At 38.2% G+C, this 17277-nt stretch overlaps 1 protein-coding gene across 25 annotated transcripts in view; it reads right to left on the bottom strand.

Annotated features, from left to right (window-relative positions):
* NRXN1 (neurexin 1) overlaps window positions 1-17052 on the bottom strand; it is a 1077010-nt gene extending 1059958 nt beyond the window's left edge. For 10 of the 25 annotated variants that reach the window (XM_073213304.1, XM_073213313.1, XM_073213311.1 and 7 more), the window contains exons 1-2: window positions 16669-17034; window positions 12132-13797 (exon numbers count right to left, since the gene is read on the bottom strand). In XM_073213304.1, the coding sequence (XP_073069405.1) occupies window positions 12132-12903 (772 nt within the window). In that variant the 5' untranslated portion in view covers window positions 12904-13797; window positions 16669-17034. Of the gene's footprint in view, window positions 1-12131; window positions 13798-16668 lie in introns of all 25 variants that reach the window. The other 15 variants (XM_073213308.1, XM_073213325.1, XM_073213315.1 and 12 more) reach the window with 5 other exon arrangements.
* Window positions 17053-17277: the final 225 nt, after the last annotated feature.

Raw genomic sequence — 17277 nt, 5'->3', positions numbered from 1 at the left:
AAGAGCAGCTGGCTCAGGGCAAACACAAGCATGTGGGCAGAGAGCCTGTCCAGAGTGTATCCCAGTCACACCTATGTGCAATGACAGTAAGTTAAGGTAATTGGGGCAGTAATTCACGGACCAAGTGCTCTATAGCAGTGGATACCGTATTTTACTCAGATGCATCTGTGAATTTTAACTTCAGTCTTAAATAGTTTTCTTTTTTGTCTTCTTTTTGGCAGAGGGTAGGTTCTCTTTGTGGGGGGAGTGTTGTTTGGCACTATTTCCATATTCGGAGATTTGTTCATTAAAGGTTTTCCAAAAGTACAATTATTTACATAACCAAAAGCTTAAAATGTGTTCTGAAGGTCATTTAGCAAGGGCCTCTGGCCAGAAAAAGGGAAATCTTAAGCAATGCAGTTTGTCTATCTAAGCTATTGTTAAGGATCTCCAGGAAAAGAGATTCTCGTCCACCACTTCTGCTGGCCTGTTCTCACATTTGTACTAGAATTACAAGCAAATGCTGTCTTCTCTTTCCTTAGCCCTAAATCAACACACTCCCGTTCAAATTCATTTCCCTTGTTTGGTCCTCTGTGAACCAAAGTACCACTGCCAGTTTTCCTTAGTCCAAATTCTTTTCTCTGTTTATCGGTTCATAGTTTTCTGGCTGACTTTTTCCTGCTTACAAATGCAATGCTATCAAGACTTTTCCCTTTAGGTAACTCTGGACGGCCTGAGCTACAGATGATGGTGATGATGGAGTTGTCTTTCTTAAACACCAAATCGCAACAACCTACCAAGAATTTTAGGAAGTCCCTGCCCATACATGCCATTTCCAAGGTGTAATGGAAGTTAGCAAGTCAGATGGAAGCAAGGGGAAAGGTAAAGGAGTCACAGCAAGTGCAGCGATCCTGTTGTCCAGAGTGTATCCCAGACACACCTATGTGCAATGACAGTAAGTTAAGGTAACTGGGGCAGTAATTCACAGACCAAGTGCTCTATAGCAGTGGATACCGTATTTTACTCAGATGCATCTGTGAATTTTAACTTCAGTCTTAAATAGTTTTCCTTTTTGTCTTTTTTTTTGGCAGAGGGTAGGTTTTCAAGAGAATGGTAATAGGTTCTGGAAACTAGCCTTTGGGAAAGCATTAGAGAATCAAGGTGATAGTGAGTAAAATAAATAAAGCAGCCAGCGATTAGGGGAAGGACGGTGAATGTCAGACCAGTTTCACAGAAGGAGGATCTAAAACATTTTTAGCTCAGTGAAGACAGCACTCTTTTCTTAGGCAGATAAAGATAATTCAAGGGGATATTGACTACATGAATTTTATTTCCACTGAGGACATAACAAGAAGAAATTAATTTATGTCAGCAGAGAAAGGATTTTCATTAAATTTAAGGAAGAAATTCTGCCCAGGAAAAGTTATTAAACACTTAAATAGAATGCTGAAAGAGAGAGAGAGAGAGACAAAGTATGAAATTGCATTAGCTTATACAGACATTTTTTAAACACAGGAAAGATTCTCATAGAAAGAGTGTGTGAAGGATATACAGTGAGTTATTATTTTATTGTAAAAAAGAAGGAATTACAAATTCAGGGCATAACCTCAGGAGTCATGCAGCTTTGGTTTAAATGCCAGCTCTGCAAATTCCTAGGTGAGAATTGAGTAATTAAAAAAAAAAATCTCTGAGCCTCAGTTTTCTTATCTGTCAGATAAGGGAAATATCACCTACTTCATAGGGTTGTGGGAAGATGAAACAAATTGATATGTGTAAAAAGCTAAAATAGTACCTTACACAGAGTATGAGTTTATAAGATTTTGCTGCTGTTGTCATTAGTCAATAAGAAAAAGTACAAAGACATATTTCCAGAACCTATAGATAGAGATAAAAGAAAGATAATACCTTCATATGATTGAATTGCAGAAAATAATATGTTTATCAATATCTTTTTCTTCCTCTTATTCTTCTTTTCAGTTCAATCCTGGGGCTTTAAGTCAAGAAACACACATTCAGTCCCCTCCTCCACTAGCCAGATGTGTGATTCTTCATATTTAAATCATGAGTTCTCAGTGTTCCGGTTGTTTCAGATTCTGCTGGTTCTCTCTCTCTTAATTTACCTTCTCCTCCAACACTCATCTTTCCATAATCATCATGTTTTCTCCTATCTTCTGCTCCTCTCTCTCAATTGTCTCTCTCATTTTCTCAATTACTACACATCTCAGACTTCCCAGCTTCTCTGGGGTCTCATCATCCTTCCAACTTCCATCTTCTATGGATAGAAGACACCCCAGGATTGTATATTTGGTCCCAATACAAATCTTTATTGCCTCTGTTTAGGATGAAACACAGTATTTCCTGTCATACAAACAAAGACTTTGTCCAGGATGAATAACACTTTGGGTCTGGAGGAAGGGGAGGTGCCCATTGTTCTTTATTTCCAATGACCTCTGGGAAAGTGCACAGCTCTCAGCTAACAGTTGGAGATAGTTCCATTCCCAGATAGGAATTAGTCTAACTTCTAAAGTTCTACCTCTGATCGTACTCTTATGAAGGAAATCAATATAGAAAGTAGAAGAATGAATGATGAAATTCAAGCAAAAGAAAAAAAAAGCACCACTTTAAATGTCATTTGAATCCAAGAAATTTAAATTGTGATAGAAGAAAGCTTTATTATTTCAATTCTAACTTTCTAATCTGAACAAGACTGACACCACAGAAACAATTAATGATGTATAAATTTTAAAAATGTCCATATAATGATAGAAAGTGACCAATGAGGCATGTTCTAAGACATAGAAGGGATTCATTTAAATATTAAAAACAGAAATTCTTATATACTCCCTACTCTGGTAAAAGAGGCTTCAGGGCTATTACTGACCTAAAATAGCTGTTTCAAAATATTCCTGTGTTGGTCTTGACATCTTTTGAACTCATTGAGAGTGTAGTAAATAAGTTTAAACCCCTAGTTTTCTTATGTATGAAAGTTTTAAAGATGTCATTGTTAGTATTACCTGAACTTCTTTCATCTTTTTTGAACATAATTGTGGTTCATTCCCATATAGTTAAATAATAGCTATTACTATTTAATAATAATAAAGTTCCATCTGAGTAAATTGCTCTCGGTAACTGTCAGAGCCATCTTGGAGCAAACTTAAAATAGTTTTATACACAATCTTCAGGAGCAGTTGGGATTTCGTTAATCAATAATATCAAAATGCTAGTTTGCAGACCTCGAAATCTCTAATATGGTGCCTGATCAAAGAAAGTCATTTGTCTTATTATAAGAGGATACTTTTTAGGTTTCTAAGATCTTGTGTAGAAAATCTACGTATATATTACGTAGATTATTTAAAATTATAGAGACATATTTTAATGACATGCTTAACCAATATATATTTTGAAGATTTTTTACATGATTTCTTACAACTTAGAAAAATCCTCCTCTGCTTACATTATGCATTTTTCTTGTATATGTCATATTTATTGTGCATATCTCTGTGTTTATATACTATACACATATACATTAATATATCAAAAGTAAATGTCTCACTATTTTAGAATATTGTAATCTTTTATCATAGAAAATTGGCACAATTTTTTAAATAGGGGTTCATAAATATATCCTCCTACATATTGTGTATTTGGGTCATGAAATATAATATATAACTTCCTATTTTTACAGTGACTTCAGTTGGGTAAATTAAACATTCAGTACCTGAAGCAGCACACAATAATTTTAAATAGATAATTATATTATTTGCTGAAAAAAATCAATTTTGCATTCAAGAGAAAAAGCTTAAACTAAACAGCAGTATCTTCCACAAGGCAGCTATAGTTATATGCTACCATGCCAGCTATTTCTCCAAGGAGAGTCTAGGCACACGTAATTATAGAGAGACATCATTACTTAGAAGAAAAACATGAGTCTTTAATTTCCTTGCCTCTGCTGGACTGGGGCAGTTTATTCTGCTGAATCTAGGAATGTCTAAGTACCATTTAAGCTTAGCTGGTTCCAGTACAAAGCCAGGTATTGTTAGGACACGAAAAACAGTCATTTCTAAGCTGTGATCAGTGTTGCTTCCACTGTGGACTGCCATCCACACAGAATTCATTATGTTTATAATTAAACATAGAAAGCCCCTCCTGGTGTTAGGATACTAGTGAAGCAACTGTTCTTCTTGGCAGCTGCTCTTCTAACTTTTGGACCACCAGAAGCCTCCTGGGAACCAACTGAAGGAAGTGCTATTTGAAGTAGCACTTGTTCCCATTAATGTGGTGTCAGTGTATTTCTTAATTACAGTCCAGACAGTTTTGAGCACAAGTAACTGGACAAGAGACCAGGTCAGCACTTCGGCTTGCCAGGTCAGACTTGTGTTCCTCCCACTTCTTTCCAAAAATAGTTTCTCATATATACCAGAAATAGCATAGAGAATACATCTTTTTAACTCTATGAACAGCTCCTGAGTTAAACTTTAGGCAATATGTTGGGAAGCCAAACTCACTTATCCAAAAAGAGGCACTATATTTTCATTATGTAATTTCAATTAAGTGCCCAGTGTACCATCATCTATATCTTCAGCAGAACCATGTTCTAACTCAGCAATTCTCACTAAGTATCTACTTATGTGACTGGACTAGATCTTTATACTTGTGCTGAATAACCAAGGACTTTGATAGTTTCAATAATTTTCTCTCCCAGATTCTGAAGTGGATGAAAATTTTGTGTTGCTTGTTCTGTGATAACTTTTCATTCAAAAGATCAATAATTTTTTGTAGTGTCCTTCAGATGCAATATATTTTGGCTTTACTTCTAGTTACATTAGAGTAGAACCAACCCATTAGGTATAATATGAATAGAAGATTAACAAAAAAGAAAGTGTTACGGAAACAAAGTGTGATGAATTCTGACAAGCTATTCTGTTTATTATCACAACATAAGGAAATGGCACTAAATTGCAGAGTCCACCATAATCTTGAGTTCTGAAGACTTTACTACAAGTCAACCATTCAAATTAGCACCAAGTGATAACTAGTGAACAAATTCGCAGCATCCATCGCTGTTTGTTAAGTGAAATACACACAATGGACAGAGCTGCCTGCTAGGGCAATGGACACAGGTGGGCTTGAATTTCAGCTGTCATTGAGCTCTGGGACTTTGGCAAGTTAGCTTTCTAATCCACAGTTTTCTCATCTGTAAAATGGGAATTTTACAAAACCTATCAAGTAGGATGTTGTAGGAATAAATAAAAATAGACAAAGCAACTGTACAATGCTTTTCACTCAGTAAACATGAAACCATAATTACAAAAACTGATGTGATACTAAACAGAATGATTTTAAATTGTATTCAAATGGGAGAGGTACTTAGGGCACCATTAAAAGAGGGGAACCTAGTGCACCTTTTGAAATAACTCGATATCTAAAATTTTGAAATAATTTGATATCTGATATTTTGAGGGATAAATCATGCATATTTGTAGATTCAGAGAGTATTATGAGAATTACAGTTGGACTAGTGATGTTTTATTCCAATATTCTATCACTCTTTCAAATATCTGTTGAGCTCTTACAGCAAACTTACCTCAATTACTTAAAAGTCCAGTAACTGAGTTGTCCAATTAGGACACTTATGTTGCTTGAATGTGTTGGTAGGACTTTCTCTCAACACATGCAAATGTTAAATATATAATTATGTTTTATTTTCATTATAAAGGCACAAGAAATTGGAAACAACTCCAAAGGTTGTACATTCCGGAATGCTGTTTGTATTTATGTTACAAATATTTGCCTCTTTTGCATAAAAGTTAAAATATGGATTTCTATTAAGCATTCCTTTGTAAGATTTTTTAAATGTTTTCAGTGCATTGGTTATTCATGGAGCAGCATTCCTTTTATAATTTGAAGGATTTCTTTTAAACTGAAGTAGAGTTTGCACACAGAAAAGTACATAATCAGAATTATATAGTTCAATGAATCTTTTTTAGAAATATGTATACCCATGTAACCACTGCCCAGATCATGGCAAAAGCTCCACTGTGTCCTCCTTTAGTAAACACCACTAAAAGGTAACTTCCATTTGTCATAACCTTTATCACCATAGATCACTTGTGTCTGTTTTGAACTTCATATAAATAGAATCCTATAATATGCATTTATGTAGTTGTTACCTTAAATTACATATGTCATTTAGATAGATTTTACACAGGAGGAACAAGGGGACCAATGCATTCTTTACTTAGTTTGTCTGTACCAAGATATCAATACGAAATAAAAGAACTCTACCAAATCTTGTACATACTATTGGGCATAAATAGTATAGATCTAGAATTCATCTAAAATGACCTCAAAGTAGATTCACGGAAACATGTTCAAAATTTTCACTATTAACACTCCGAACATCGTGGAGACATCTAACCTGCTGCCATCAGAGATTTCTTTCAAATGTTCAAGTTTTTCTGAGAGTTTGGACCGATTAGCTGTTCACAAACACTCTACCTGGTAGGCTCACAGGAATTCACAACATACTAGTAGACTGATTAGGTGTTTCTCAATTTATACTCTTAGAAATTGAAACATGAAACACTAGTGGCTTTATTCTATTTTTAACCATGATTTTGCAGCAATGCCACACCAGGAATTTAGTTCTTCGGAACCAACGCCATATTCTGTTTACACAGATTGTGTAACTAATCACATGGCAGGAAAAAAATCTGAAAGAGCATTGCACCCATTCCCATATTCTTTATAAGTTGATACTTTGGAGCTAACCAAGGATCATTATTACATTAGAATTTCTTACAAATGAAAATGTTCCATATTTGAATTTTGTTTGAAAGCAACCCTAAAAAAAATGCTATCAGCAAAAGTAGAGGTGCTGGTGGTAGCAGTACTAATAATAACAAAAATAACAACAAATGGACACTTCAAAAAGTTTACTGTGTGTCAGGAACTGTTCTAAAAGCTCTACAGGAAGTCACCTACTTAATTTTGATAAGATCCTATGAAATAATAATATTATAATCCCAATTTCACAGACGACAAAACTGAGGAAAAGAAGTTTTAGTGTACCCACTTGAACTAGGCAGTGTGGTCCCAGAGTCTATATAATTTAACATCTACACTACAATTGCATCTCATGAAAATTCAAATTTCAAAATAAATACATTCCATCTTATTTGTAGCATTCTATAATGGTAACTCAGTTTTGATTGTTATTTTATAGTCAAGATAAGTTTTTTTATGATAGACTAGAAAGATGCCTTTTATTGTCATATTTAAGACTTACCAGAACATTTTATCTAAATCAAAATTATTGATTAATTTCTCGACTCCATTCAGGTTGTTCAGAACAGGTAATCCACCTATTCCTACAATGGTTGACTACAAACAAAACTCCAGCAAAATTTTTAAATCATTTTGTCTAGTACCTATGTATACAGTCACTACATATTTGTTGTTTTTTTTTAACTTAAAAGACTGTAAGTACCTACACAATATTTTCCTTTATTGTATCAGTTAAATCATTGAAAACCTAGAATCAATCAACCAATATATATAAGCAAAAGTCAGACAGGTTGAACAAGGTACTTGGGGGTATAATAAAATATGACATTGCCAATGAGCTCCAGAAACCTATAGATTTCACTAGGTGTATATCTGAGAGAAACCACATGACAACCCACAAAAAGGGTTCAGATAATGCTTTTTACAGGTGGAACCAAAGTGTTCTAAAAAACGAACAGCTTTAGATTTCTACACATAACCAAACTCATAAATATTCTAACTTCCTTAGAGAAAGAATCTTGTTTTTCTCTATGTCCCCTAGTTCAGTCCACTGCTTACAGTGGATGCTTAATAAATGTTGCTGACAAACCAGAAATAATAACGTTTTCCCTTTTTCTCGAGCCACCAAAAAATCTGTTTTTGAATGACATTTTGGAAATACAATTTTAATAATGAGATCCTCCTCCTCCCTTTCTACATTAAACTCCTCCCATTGCTTTTCCATCACTTTCACAACGATGATTACAATCCTTGTCACGGTGTACAAGGCCCTGCATGACCTGGCCCCACTCCTCTCTCTAACAGCTCCATACCCAAGGGCCTTTTCTGAGTTACTTGAATGTGCCATGCCATTTCCTGCACCAAGTTTCTGTACTTAATATTTCTCCTCTGCCTTTACCTGGTTAATTTCTTTATATTTCTAAGTTTTTAGTTTAAATATCACTCAGGAAAACCTTTGATTAGTCACTGCACACTATTTTAAGTTCTCACACTACCATGCATCTGTCCTTCAAAATATATACCACCATTTTAAGTCCCCCTTTTAAAAAATAATTTAAATCCCCCTTTTACAAAATAAGCTTCCTCATTGGAATGTGAAGTCTATGAAAGCAGGAACTATTTCCGAGAGTTTATTCACCATTTTATTACCTGAGCCTAGTACTCTGGCACATTTAAAGCATAAAATCAATATTTGTTGAATAAAGAAGTGAATGAATGAATGAATAGGTGAATATGGTGTCTATCTGGTCACATTAGTAAGCTCACTAAAGCAGGGTATTTCTTAAATGACATCTATCGTACTGCCCCGTTCAGCAATATTAAACAAACAGCCATATGCATCTTTGGAAATTTAAATACGGAAAGTGAATAAAAGTAATATTCAGTGTATAGTATGAAATTTTAATATAAATGACCCTAAAATGTATGAAACCCAGACCTGGAAATCATAAAAAGTTAATTTGTCATTAACCAGTCTTTTATTCTCATTTTTAAGCTGGATAGAGATGGGGTTCATTAATTCTTTTAAGCTGCTAGGAAACAGTTAGTCCTCTTAAGTAGAAACTTACTAAATAATAACAATTCAGGAGCACTTAGATGAATATGATTCACTGAAAAAGTTATGCACCCCATAAGCATCCATCCTTCAGGAAAGATGACATTCTTGGATAGTTGAGTTCTGAGGCTGACTTTTGGGTCAAAGAACATAAGTGATGCATAAGTTAGTTCTGCTCTACCAGCCATTTAATTTTTTTTTTCTCTTGAAAAAACCTGAATCTGAGAAAAATATCAAACCTAATAAACTAGAAATATTTTTCAGCAGACATGTGTAATACAAGGCTCAAGAATAGTGTTTGTACTCTTACCCCGCCTCTGTGAACTATCATGACACATAATCTTCTTGTGTTCTCTTTCCATCACTACATAAATAGATAAATAAATAAAACTTGCTAGGCCTGAATAAATTAGAGTGAGGATAAAAGTGAGTTCATTAAATAAAAATATTCTAGAATTCTACAGGTACAGAAGTTGTTTAAAGACATTCTAGACTAGAAAAAAAAACAGAATATTTTTATAGCCTGTTTGGTAGTTCTTATTATATTTTGAATATGAAGACAACTAAACTAATATTAGACTTTTTTATTATGTTAAAAAAGAAATTGTAGTTGGGACCAGATATAATTTGAATTTTGTTTAATGTTTGCGGCTAATACTTTTTCCTACATTTTCTCTAATGAATGTGGATTTGTTTTTAAATTACTTTTTAAAAGAATGTGGCAGTTAGTGTAAATACTGGCTAGAGGCAGGGCTTTGTTTATATTTCATCTGAATGGAAATCATCTATCCCTAGCCATCAACACATTATTGGTGTTGGGAGAGGCATCCATTCTCAATTAATTATTTAAAAGTCACTTGACACACATGAAACAAGAAAAATAAGCAAAATGGAGTTAATCCTTCTGGGAAGACTGACTATGTCACTCCATTTCCATTTCTGTGATAATCAAAGGAATTCAGCCTTTTGTTTTCCTCTCATTACTAGTGGTGATCTTTGCACTCCATTTTTAGCTTAAATCTTCAAAATGAATCAGTGCCCCAAAACAATCCTAATGGATGTTTTTTCTGGGTTCAATCTGGGTACTATACTATTCAATTATGTATCTTGATAATTCCAAATTCTACATCTTATGGAAAGAACTATTCCCTTGAAAAATAAAATGCATTTCAGAGACATCTAATTCTGCTTCTCTTCAACATATTTTGCCATGCTTTCTCCATTCTTAATTGTTTCTGATTATGCATGATCCCTGGATCCCTATGTTAAAAATGCACAGATTTTTTTTTCATATAAAACACCCTCCTACACAGTACAAGCTGTCATTGTATCATATCTGCTTCCTGATTTAAGGGAGTTATAACTCATGTGTCCTTTTTAAATTGCCTGCACTGTATTTTAAAGTGGTATTGGGATACTTAGGACGTATTTCCCATTAAATAATGTTTATTTTTTATTCATTTCTATTAACAGTGCAGAGGATGCAACTTCAAATTATACTACAGCAAATTAACATATGTAGCTATCTTATTCATGATTTATAATTATGTTAGATTTGGTAGGGGAAAAACACATAGTTTTACTTTGTGTAACATAACTGTAAAGCCTGATGCTAAGTCCATGGAAATTTACTGGCCAATCTGAAGTGCAGTATAGGCCATGGAATACACAGCCTTCGATAATTACTTAAGCCAAATACAATGAAAACAAAATCCTTCATGAAGGCAAAGAACAATAAAATCGCACTTTACATTTTTTTTCCATGAACACATGAAGGCTACACAACTCTCCTAATGACCAAGTTTTTTCTTCCTAACTCACTCCCTTTACTGTTTAAAGAATTACAAATTTTATCAAGCCTACATTTCTGTTAAAGTCAGGTGAGTGAGAACTGCCAAGTCTAGTAAGATTTACAAGGGCTAGTTCCTCTTCTCAGTGTCAGCAAAAAAGCCAGAAGATATTATACAACAAAATACAGCCATACATAGAGCTTTTGTCCCTGCAGCTTTCAAATTAGATTTAATAATTCACCTTTTAAAAAATTTCAGTCATAAATGCCATTTATCCATGTGTTGACTGCCTTGATTTGACCCACAAGCTCTCTATTTGAAACCCTAACATCTTCTCTCCTGCTCAGCGACAGATACATCCATGTTTCATCTTTTTCATATCTTACTTTCTTTTCATAGGCTTTCCTGTATTTTTACAATATTTTTCCTTGGTCACTGTTATGTAGCAACATTGGAGAAACACATTGATTAGTTAATTTTATTTACAAAGTGGAGAAAATAAAACTATGTTTTTCATTTTTTTAAAAATTACATACATGTTTGAATCCCTAAGAAGAGCAGAAATTACAACTTGGCCTTCTCTACTCAGACAAATATTATTAGCTGTATATACTCAGAAAATCTGTTGCAATCCTTCATATGTGTCCTGTTTACTAGCCTACAGAAGCTTCCCAGGCCAGCAACATCTTAGTTTCTCTACTGTTTATCTTCCCATGGCTAATTGAGAAATATGTTATTTAATCCCTAACATTTCTAAACATTAACTGACCTATCTCTCACTTCAAGAAACCACAGAAATCACACAATTTTACTTAAATTGACAAATATTGGTCTTGGACATAACCATAAAACTAACATTAATTCCAAGAAGTCTCCTCCTTCTTATCAAGAAAATCTTCACGTGCTCCCCTTTTCTGGCGCCCTTTTTCCACAACCAGGAGTAAGACTTTACACTTGACTTGTAAAAGTCACAGCAGTGTCCATGAATTATTTCTCCCTTGTCCTTTACCACAAATAACTATGTGGGGATTCATAACCATGAACTTCTCCTGTATTTCACCCTTCACCAGTAGTGTGCCCAATCTTCTAGATGCTTATTTGCATCATATGGGGAAAATCTGTGTATTACACACTTAAAGGTGGTAGAGAAGAGTACAGTGGTTAGTCAGGCGGGTCACAGCCCAATGAAGATAGGGAGCAGCTTGGCAAAGAACCCAAGGAATGAAGAGGAAAGGTCATTTTACTTGCCACTTGGAAGGAATAAGGGTTGCTAGAAAGGAGCCCCAGGAAGAAATCCACACAGGAAATGAACTGCTCTACCATTAAGAGGATGCCAAGGGAGGAGCTGTAGGAGGTGATAAAGCAGAGAGGCCAAAAACAGGTCTTCACCTCTAAACTAACTAAAACACACCGTCCAGAGAAGGAAGCCCCCATGCACCAACTCGCACCCGCCTGCCTCGCCCTGCCTCCCCTTGCCCTGCCCAGGTCGAGGCCCCAGGGGTTCAGGTGTAAGGCCTTACCTTGGCTGCAGTCCTTGCCGCGGAAGCCGGTTCGCGAGCAGTCACACACCGCCTGGTCATCCACCACGGAGCACACACCTCCATTGAGGCACACTCCGCCCTCGCCCTCCTCGCCCGCCTCACACGGGCTCCCGCCGCCACTGTTGGGCGGCTCGTCTTCCAGCTTCACCTCGCCGCTGTCCACTGGCACAGCCTGGGAGGAATTAACCCTCACGTCACGAATCCACCCTTTGAAGGGCTCTCGCTCCCTCACCGAGGCCAGCGTGAGCTTCAGCGCTGCAGCGCGCAGTTCGGGGGGCAAGCCCCCGACAAAGAGGCCGCTGAACACAGTCATGTCCCTGCGCTTGGATTTGACCTCCACCCACTTGGCCTCCACCTGGTCGATAAAGAGCGTGGTGTTGCGGAACTGACGGCGGATCCGCACATTGTGCCATGCGCCGTCGTTGACCGGCGTGTCGGCCAGGAGCGTGGCAGGCTCCGCGCAGAAGATGGAGAAGCTGAGCTGCAGGCGGCCGCCGCGCGTCAGGATGAGCTCCAGGAAGTCGCAGAAGCCTTCGTCGTCGAAGTAGAGCACTAGGCCACGGGCGCTGCGCGTCTTGAGCTGGAAGCTCATCTCACTTTCGCAGCAGGCATTCCACTTGGGGAAGCGCGTCCACTGGCCCTCAGCGCCTGGGAACTCCAGCCCGCTGCCCAGCTCTGCCCAGCAGCCCAGGAGCAGCAGCGAGAGGCACAGAAGAAAGCAGCCCCCGCGCTGGAGAAGCGCCGTCCCCATGCTCGTGGCTGGGGGGCGGCGGGGGGGTGCGGGGGCCGACAGGGTCAAAATGGTCCTGGACACCGTCACGCAGAAACAAGGGTCCAGAAATATGTAAGGTATGGGGATGGACAAGACTGAGAGGTATGCACCCTCCTTTATCTAGCTCTTTTTTTCTTCTTCTTCTTCCAGCAACCCCTCCCTTTCTCCCTGTAGTCCCCTCCCAACTGGAAAATGTAGATCCCAGTGGTGCAAGACAGCCACAGAACTTCCAGACCAAAGAGAGGATACACTTTGGAAGCAACGTTCTGGAAAAGGTGTCAAAAGAAGATCAAGGTAAATCACTCCTCCATTTGAATCCAATGAACTATTTCAAGGGTGTTGGTGGTGTCAATAGATGCTTTACCCCTCAAAAGCCACCATCAGTGGTACCAGGAAAAAAGGGAGGCAGCGTCAGGTAACAAACAAACACACCTCAGAGAAGAGCAAGAAGACTGCAGGGAACCAGCGTCCTCAGATGCTTGTGAATGCCTCAAGTGTTTCTCCTCCAGATGTAGTGCCCCAATTCAGAAGGGAGAAAGGGGTTCCTTGCCTCTTGAGGTCACCACTTATCAACCCCAGAGTAATTTCAAAGGCCTGCTTCTTCTGTCATATCATGGACTTCCAGCACGACTGAAGCCAACAGAATTTGTTGTGCATGGCCTCAGAGGTGGATTTCACTTGTCTTTTTCTTTCCCTGACAGAGGGTTCAAGCCCAGAAGATGTGAAATAGCCAATAGCTGTTAGATGTAGAAATCACAATAGCTCCTCTTCTCTCTGCCTCTGTAAGGCCAAGCTAAGATGCCAGCTTATCAATTGGCTGTGTGTTGGTGATGTATTTTTGTGTTATTTTGTCTTTTTTAAGGACCCAGAAATCTGCAGAGGATTAAAATAAAAATTAAGTTCTAAAGTCATCTATAAGTATATCATATAAATCATTATTCAACTCAGAAACCAGGAATATAACTAGTGCTCTTAGTAAGCCAAGAGTCAACCTTATTAGAAGGAGCATATTTGTCTCAATCTACAATTAAAACTTAATGTCTCCTAATAGTTAATATCACACTCTTACAATCAGCCATTACACCATTGTAGCCTATTGTAACTGTTTAAAGGTAACCTTTTCAGATTTTTATAATTCATTTATAGTTATCTTTTACTTTTTCTGAAAAATTTTATTTTTTTTTACATATATGAGAAGAGGGAAAAAAGGCCCTTTTAAGGACTTCTGTTCACACTGTGTACTGGTTACATGCACAATAAAAATGTAACCTATTCAAATCTCAGTTAATAGCAGATCTTACAATAGCAAAGCAGATCACACTGTCCACTGGAAACTGCTAGCTTGGATTTGTATAGCGTTCCTATCATGTTATTTTTCTCAGAGAGAGAAGGAGTAATAATGGTTGGTTGAGAGTCTTTTAAATTTCAAACATGTATTTTTCCCCTTTTTATTAAAGGAATAATCTGTTATAGGAGAAAGCATCTAACTGGAGTCAGATATCTATCTTTGGCAGCATTTATACCTCAATTGCCAGTAATACTAACTCTTCTAAAGATGAGTAAGTATTTAATATTTTGCATAACAATGAAGTGAAGTGATCCTTACTGCTCTTGAAGTCCTTATCTGACTGTCAGCTCTTAAGATTCCTGTGGTCAGAACAGCAGTTGGCATGTGTATCAACTTAGCTGCTATGGCTCCAGGATGCAAAAATTTTTAATTATATCTTTGAATCATTCACTATACTATTAAACCACCTCTATTTATTATCCCTAAACAGGTTCTTGAAATGGTACAGAAATCATAAACAGTGACTTGTTTTTAAGTCATTTTTTACCAAAAAAATTATTCTCATATTTTAACCAAAATCCCCCACAAATGTATCATCTGGTCATGTCAAGCAAATGAATGTTATCCCCCTCACCATTTCCCTCTGTGCCCCCTACTCCCCACAGCCACCACACACACCACATATAACCCTCACCCCCACCCCACTCACGACACACACACACACACACAAATTTATTGCCTGGACACAGAAGCTCACTATCCAATTAACACTTTTTTTTCCCCTACAAGCTGAAACTAGCAGTAATTTATGGCACCGCATTGTGCTGCTGCTCCTCCATGGAGGGAGCTAAGAGCATTTCTCTTCAGTACAGAGCAATCCCTACAGGTGTCAGCTGAGAGCCACCAAGCTAGGGGGATCCCACTTCAAGTTCCTCCTCAGATGAAATTGATGACTGGTTCTCTCTTTCAACACACACACACACACACACACACACACACACACACACACACACACACACAGACACACACACACACACACACACACACTGTCCAATAGCAAAAGGAAATAAAAATCTCAATTGCCTATTTATTATGGCTAATATATTCTACACCATCAGCAATCACCAGCCATATCTTGTCTATTCCAGTGCCAAGCCCAAAGAAAGGTACTTTTAAAGATCATTCTAAGATAGCATATTATTCAATATATTCTCATTGTTTAAGTGGACTCAGGAATCTGCCAAGTTTTCAGTCATGTGTGAAATAAATCTGGAATTTCCAGATCAAGAGTAGTGTTTTGAAACCATCTACAGTCTCTTGTGTTAGAAAACCATTTGTGTGTGTGTGTGTATGTTGGAGACTCAGTTGGAGACATTTATTTTATTAATATCATATAGATCACAAACCCTTCTTCACCACTCTCTCCTGCCCTCCTCGACAAATGCATACCTTGACTATTTTTTAAGGAATGGAAGAGAAAGGGAAAAAATACATATATATATATTCTTACCACACGGGAGGTCAACTGACTCTCCCGTTCTTAGAGGAAGCTCATTATGTTTGAGACAGTATCTGTATTTATATGAAAAAGAAGATTCTCTCTAGGTGCCAGAAAAACCTGGTGAGTTCACATATTAGAGGGTGAAATAAAAGAAACTGAAAAACAGTCCTACTGCAGCTAAAGGAAGAAGCGCTCTTATTCAAAATCAGACCAACAGCTTCATTAATCTTTTCTTTCATTTCTAGAATCAAATTCATTCCCAAGACACTGGAAGGATCAATACAGTATGCTCATCAGCTGCAGTTGAATTTATTTTAATATGTTTATGGTATCTCTCTCACACACACACACACACACCCCTTTCCATGCACTCTTCAATATATATCACAAAGAACCTGAAATTTTTGGCCAAATTTTTTGAAGTGCCTGTCTTTTTACCCATGGCTTTTGCAAAGTCTCTCAATACCAGCGCACACGCACACCCAAAATTCTCCCTGGCTTTCCCGCCCAGTCTCTAAGCTCGATCTCTAATATCAGTGCAGTTTCTTGGAGGCTGGACTCGGCTACACAAATTAAGGATAGGCACAGACAGCATGGGGCTAACGGACAAGGGAAATATATATATATATATATATCATATATATATCATATATATATATATATGATATATATATGTCTGCTTTGATTTCTGATTTGCCTTTTGTTTTCTTTCTTTTGCTAATAAATCACAGCTTTCAGCCTTTAAGTTACTATTCCAGTAACACCATCTCACCTTCTTGCCATCTATTTAAAAAGCTTCATGCAAAACAACTAAGATCTATACTCCTCCACCCTCCCACCACCCATCTTTCGCAGTGCATTTGTGGCAGATCCTAGCTCAGTTGCAACAGGGAAAGATATCCTCCAGCTTGCCTCGCCCCATCCCCTCCCCCAAACCCAAATTGAGCTTCTTTACCTGCCCGATTATTTCCCTTAGCTGGAGCCAGAGCCTGAAGCATGCATCGGCCAAAGCGAATTTCCTGAGGTCTGTGGATAAGGCGACTGCCGCTGCCTTTTCAGAGGCGTCAGGCTTGAGCGTCTATCTCCAAGAGTGCGGGAGGGAAGAACAGGCAGCGGAGGGGAGCAGAAGGAGGAGGAGAGGGAAAGAGCTAGGAAGGAGGAGGCGGTGGTGGAGCCCGAGAAGGCTGGGTTACGTGACGCCGGGTGCTGTCCTTCTGAAAGAGAAGGGCGGAGCTGAGCTCTCCGCAGTACCATGGAGAGCGGCGGGGTGTCCTCAGACTGAGATACTGGCGGGCTCCGCCCGCGGGCGCAGCCCCTCCTGGTCGGGATGCTGCGGAGCGAGGTGTTTCTACCTTTGCTTCGTCCCCTTGCAGGGGAGCCCGGTCCTGGGGGCGGGGACCTGCCGCAAGCGCTTCTAACTTGTCACCACCCACCCTCCCCCGAGAGAGCAAGAGCGAGAGCGAGCGAGCGAAAGACAACGAACTGGAGAACCACGGAGCCTACTGAGCATGCCCAGGCCCCTGTTAGACCCACGGAAACCTGTGTGGAGATTCCACTTCTCCGG

Source organism: Manis javanica, chromosome 1 (genome assembly GCF_040802235.1).
Source record: "Manis javanica isolate MJ-LG chromosome 1, MJ_LKY, whole genome shotgun sequence".
Lineage (NCBI taxonomy): Eukaryota > Metazoa > Chordata > Mammalia > Pholidota > Manidae > Manis > Manis javanica.
Note: the sequence above shows the minus strand (reverse complement) of the source record. Positions and strands in the feature narration are given on the sequence as shown.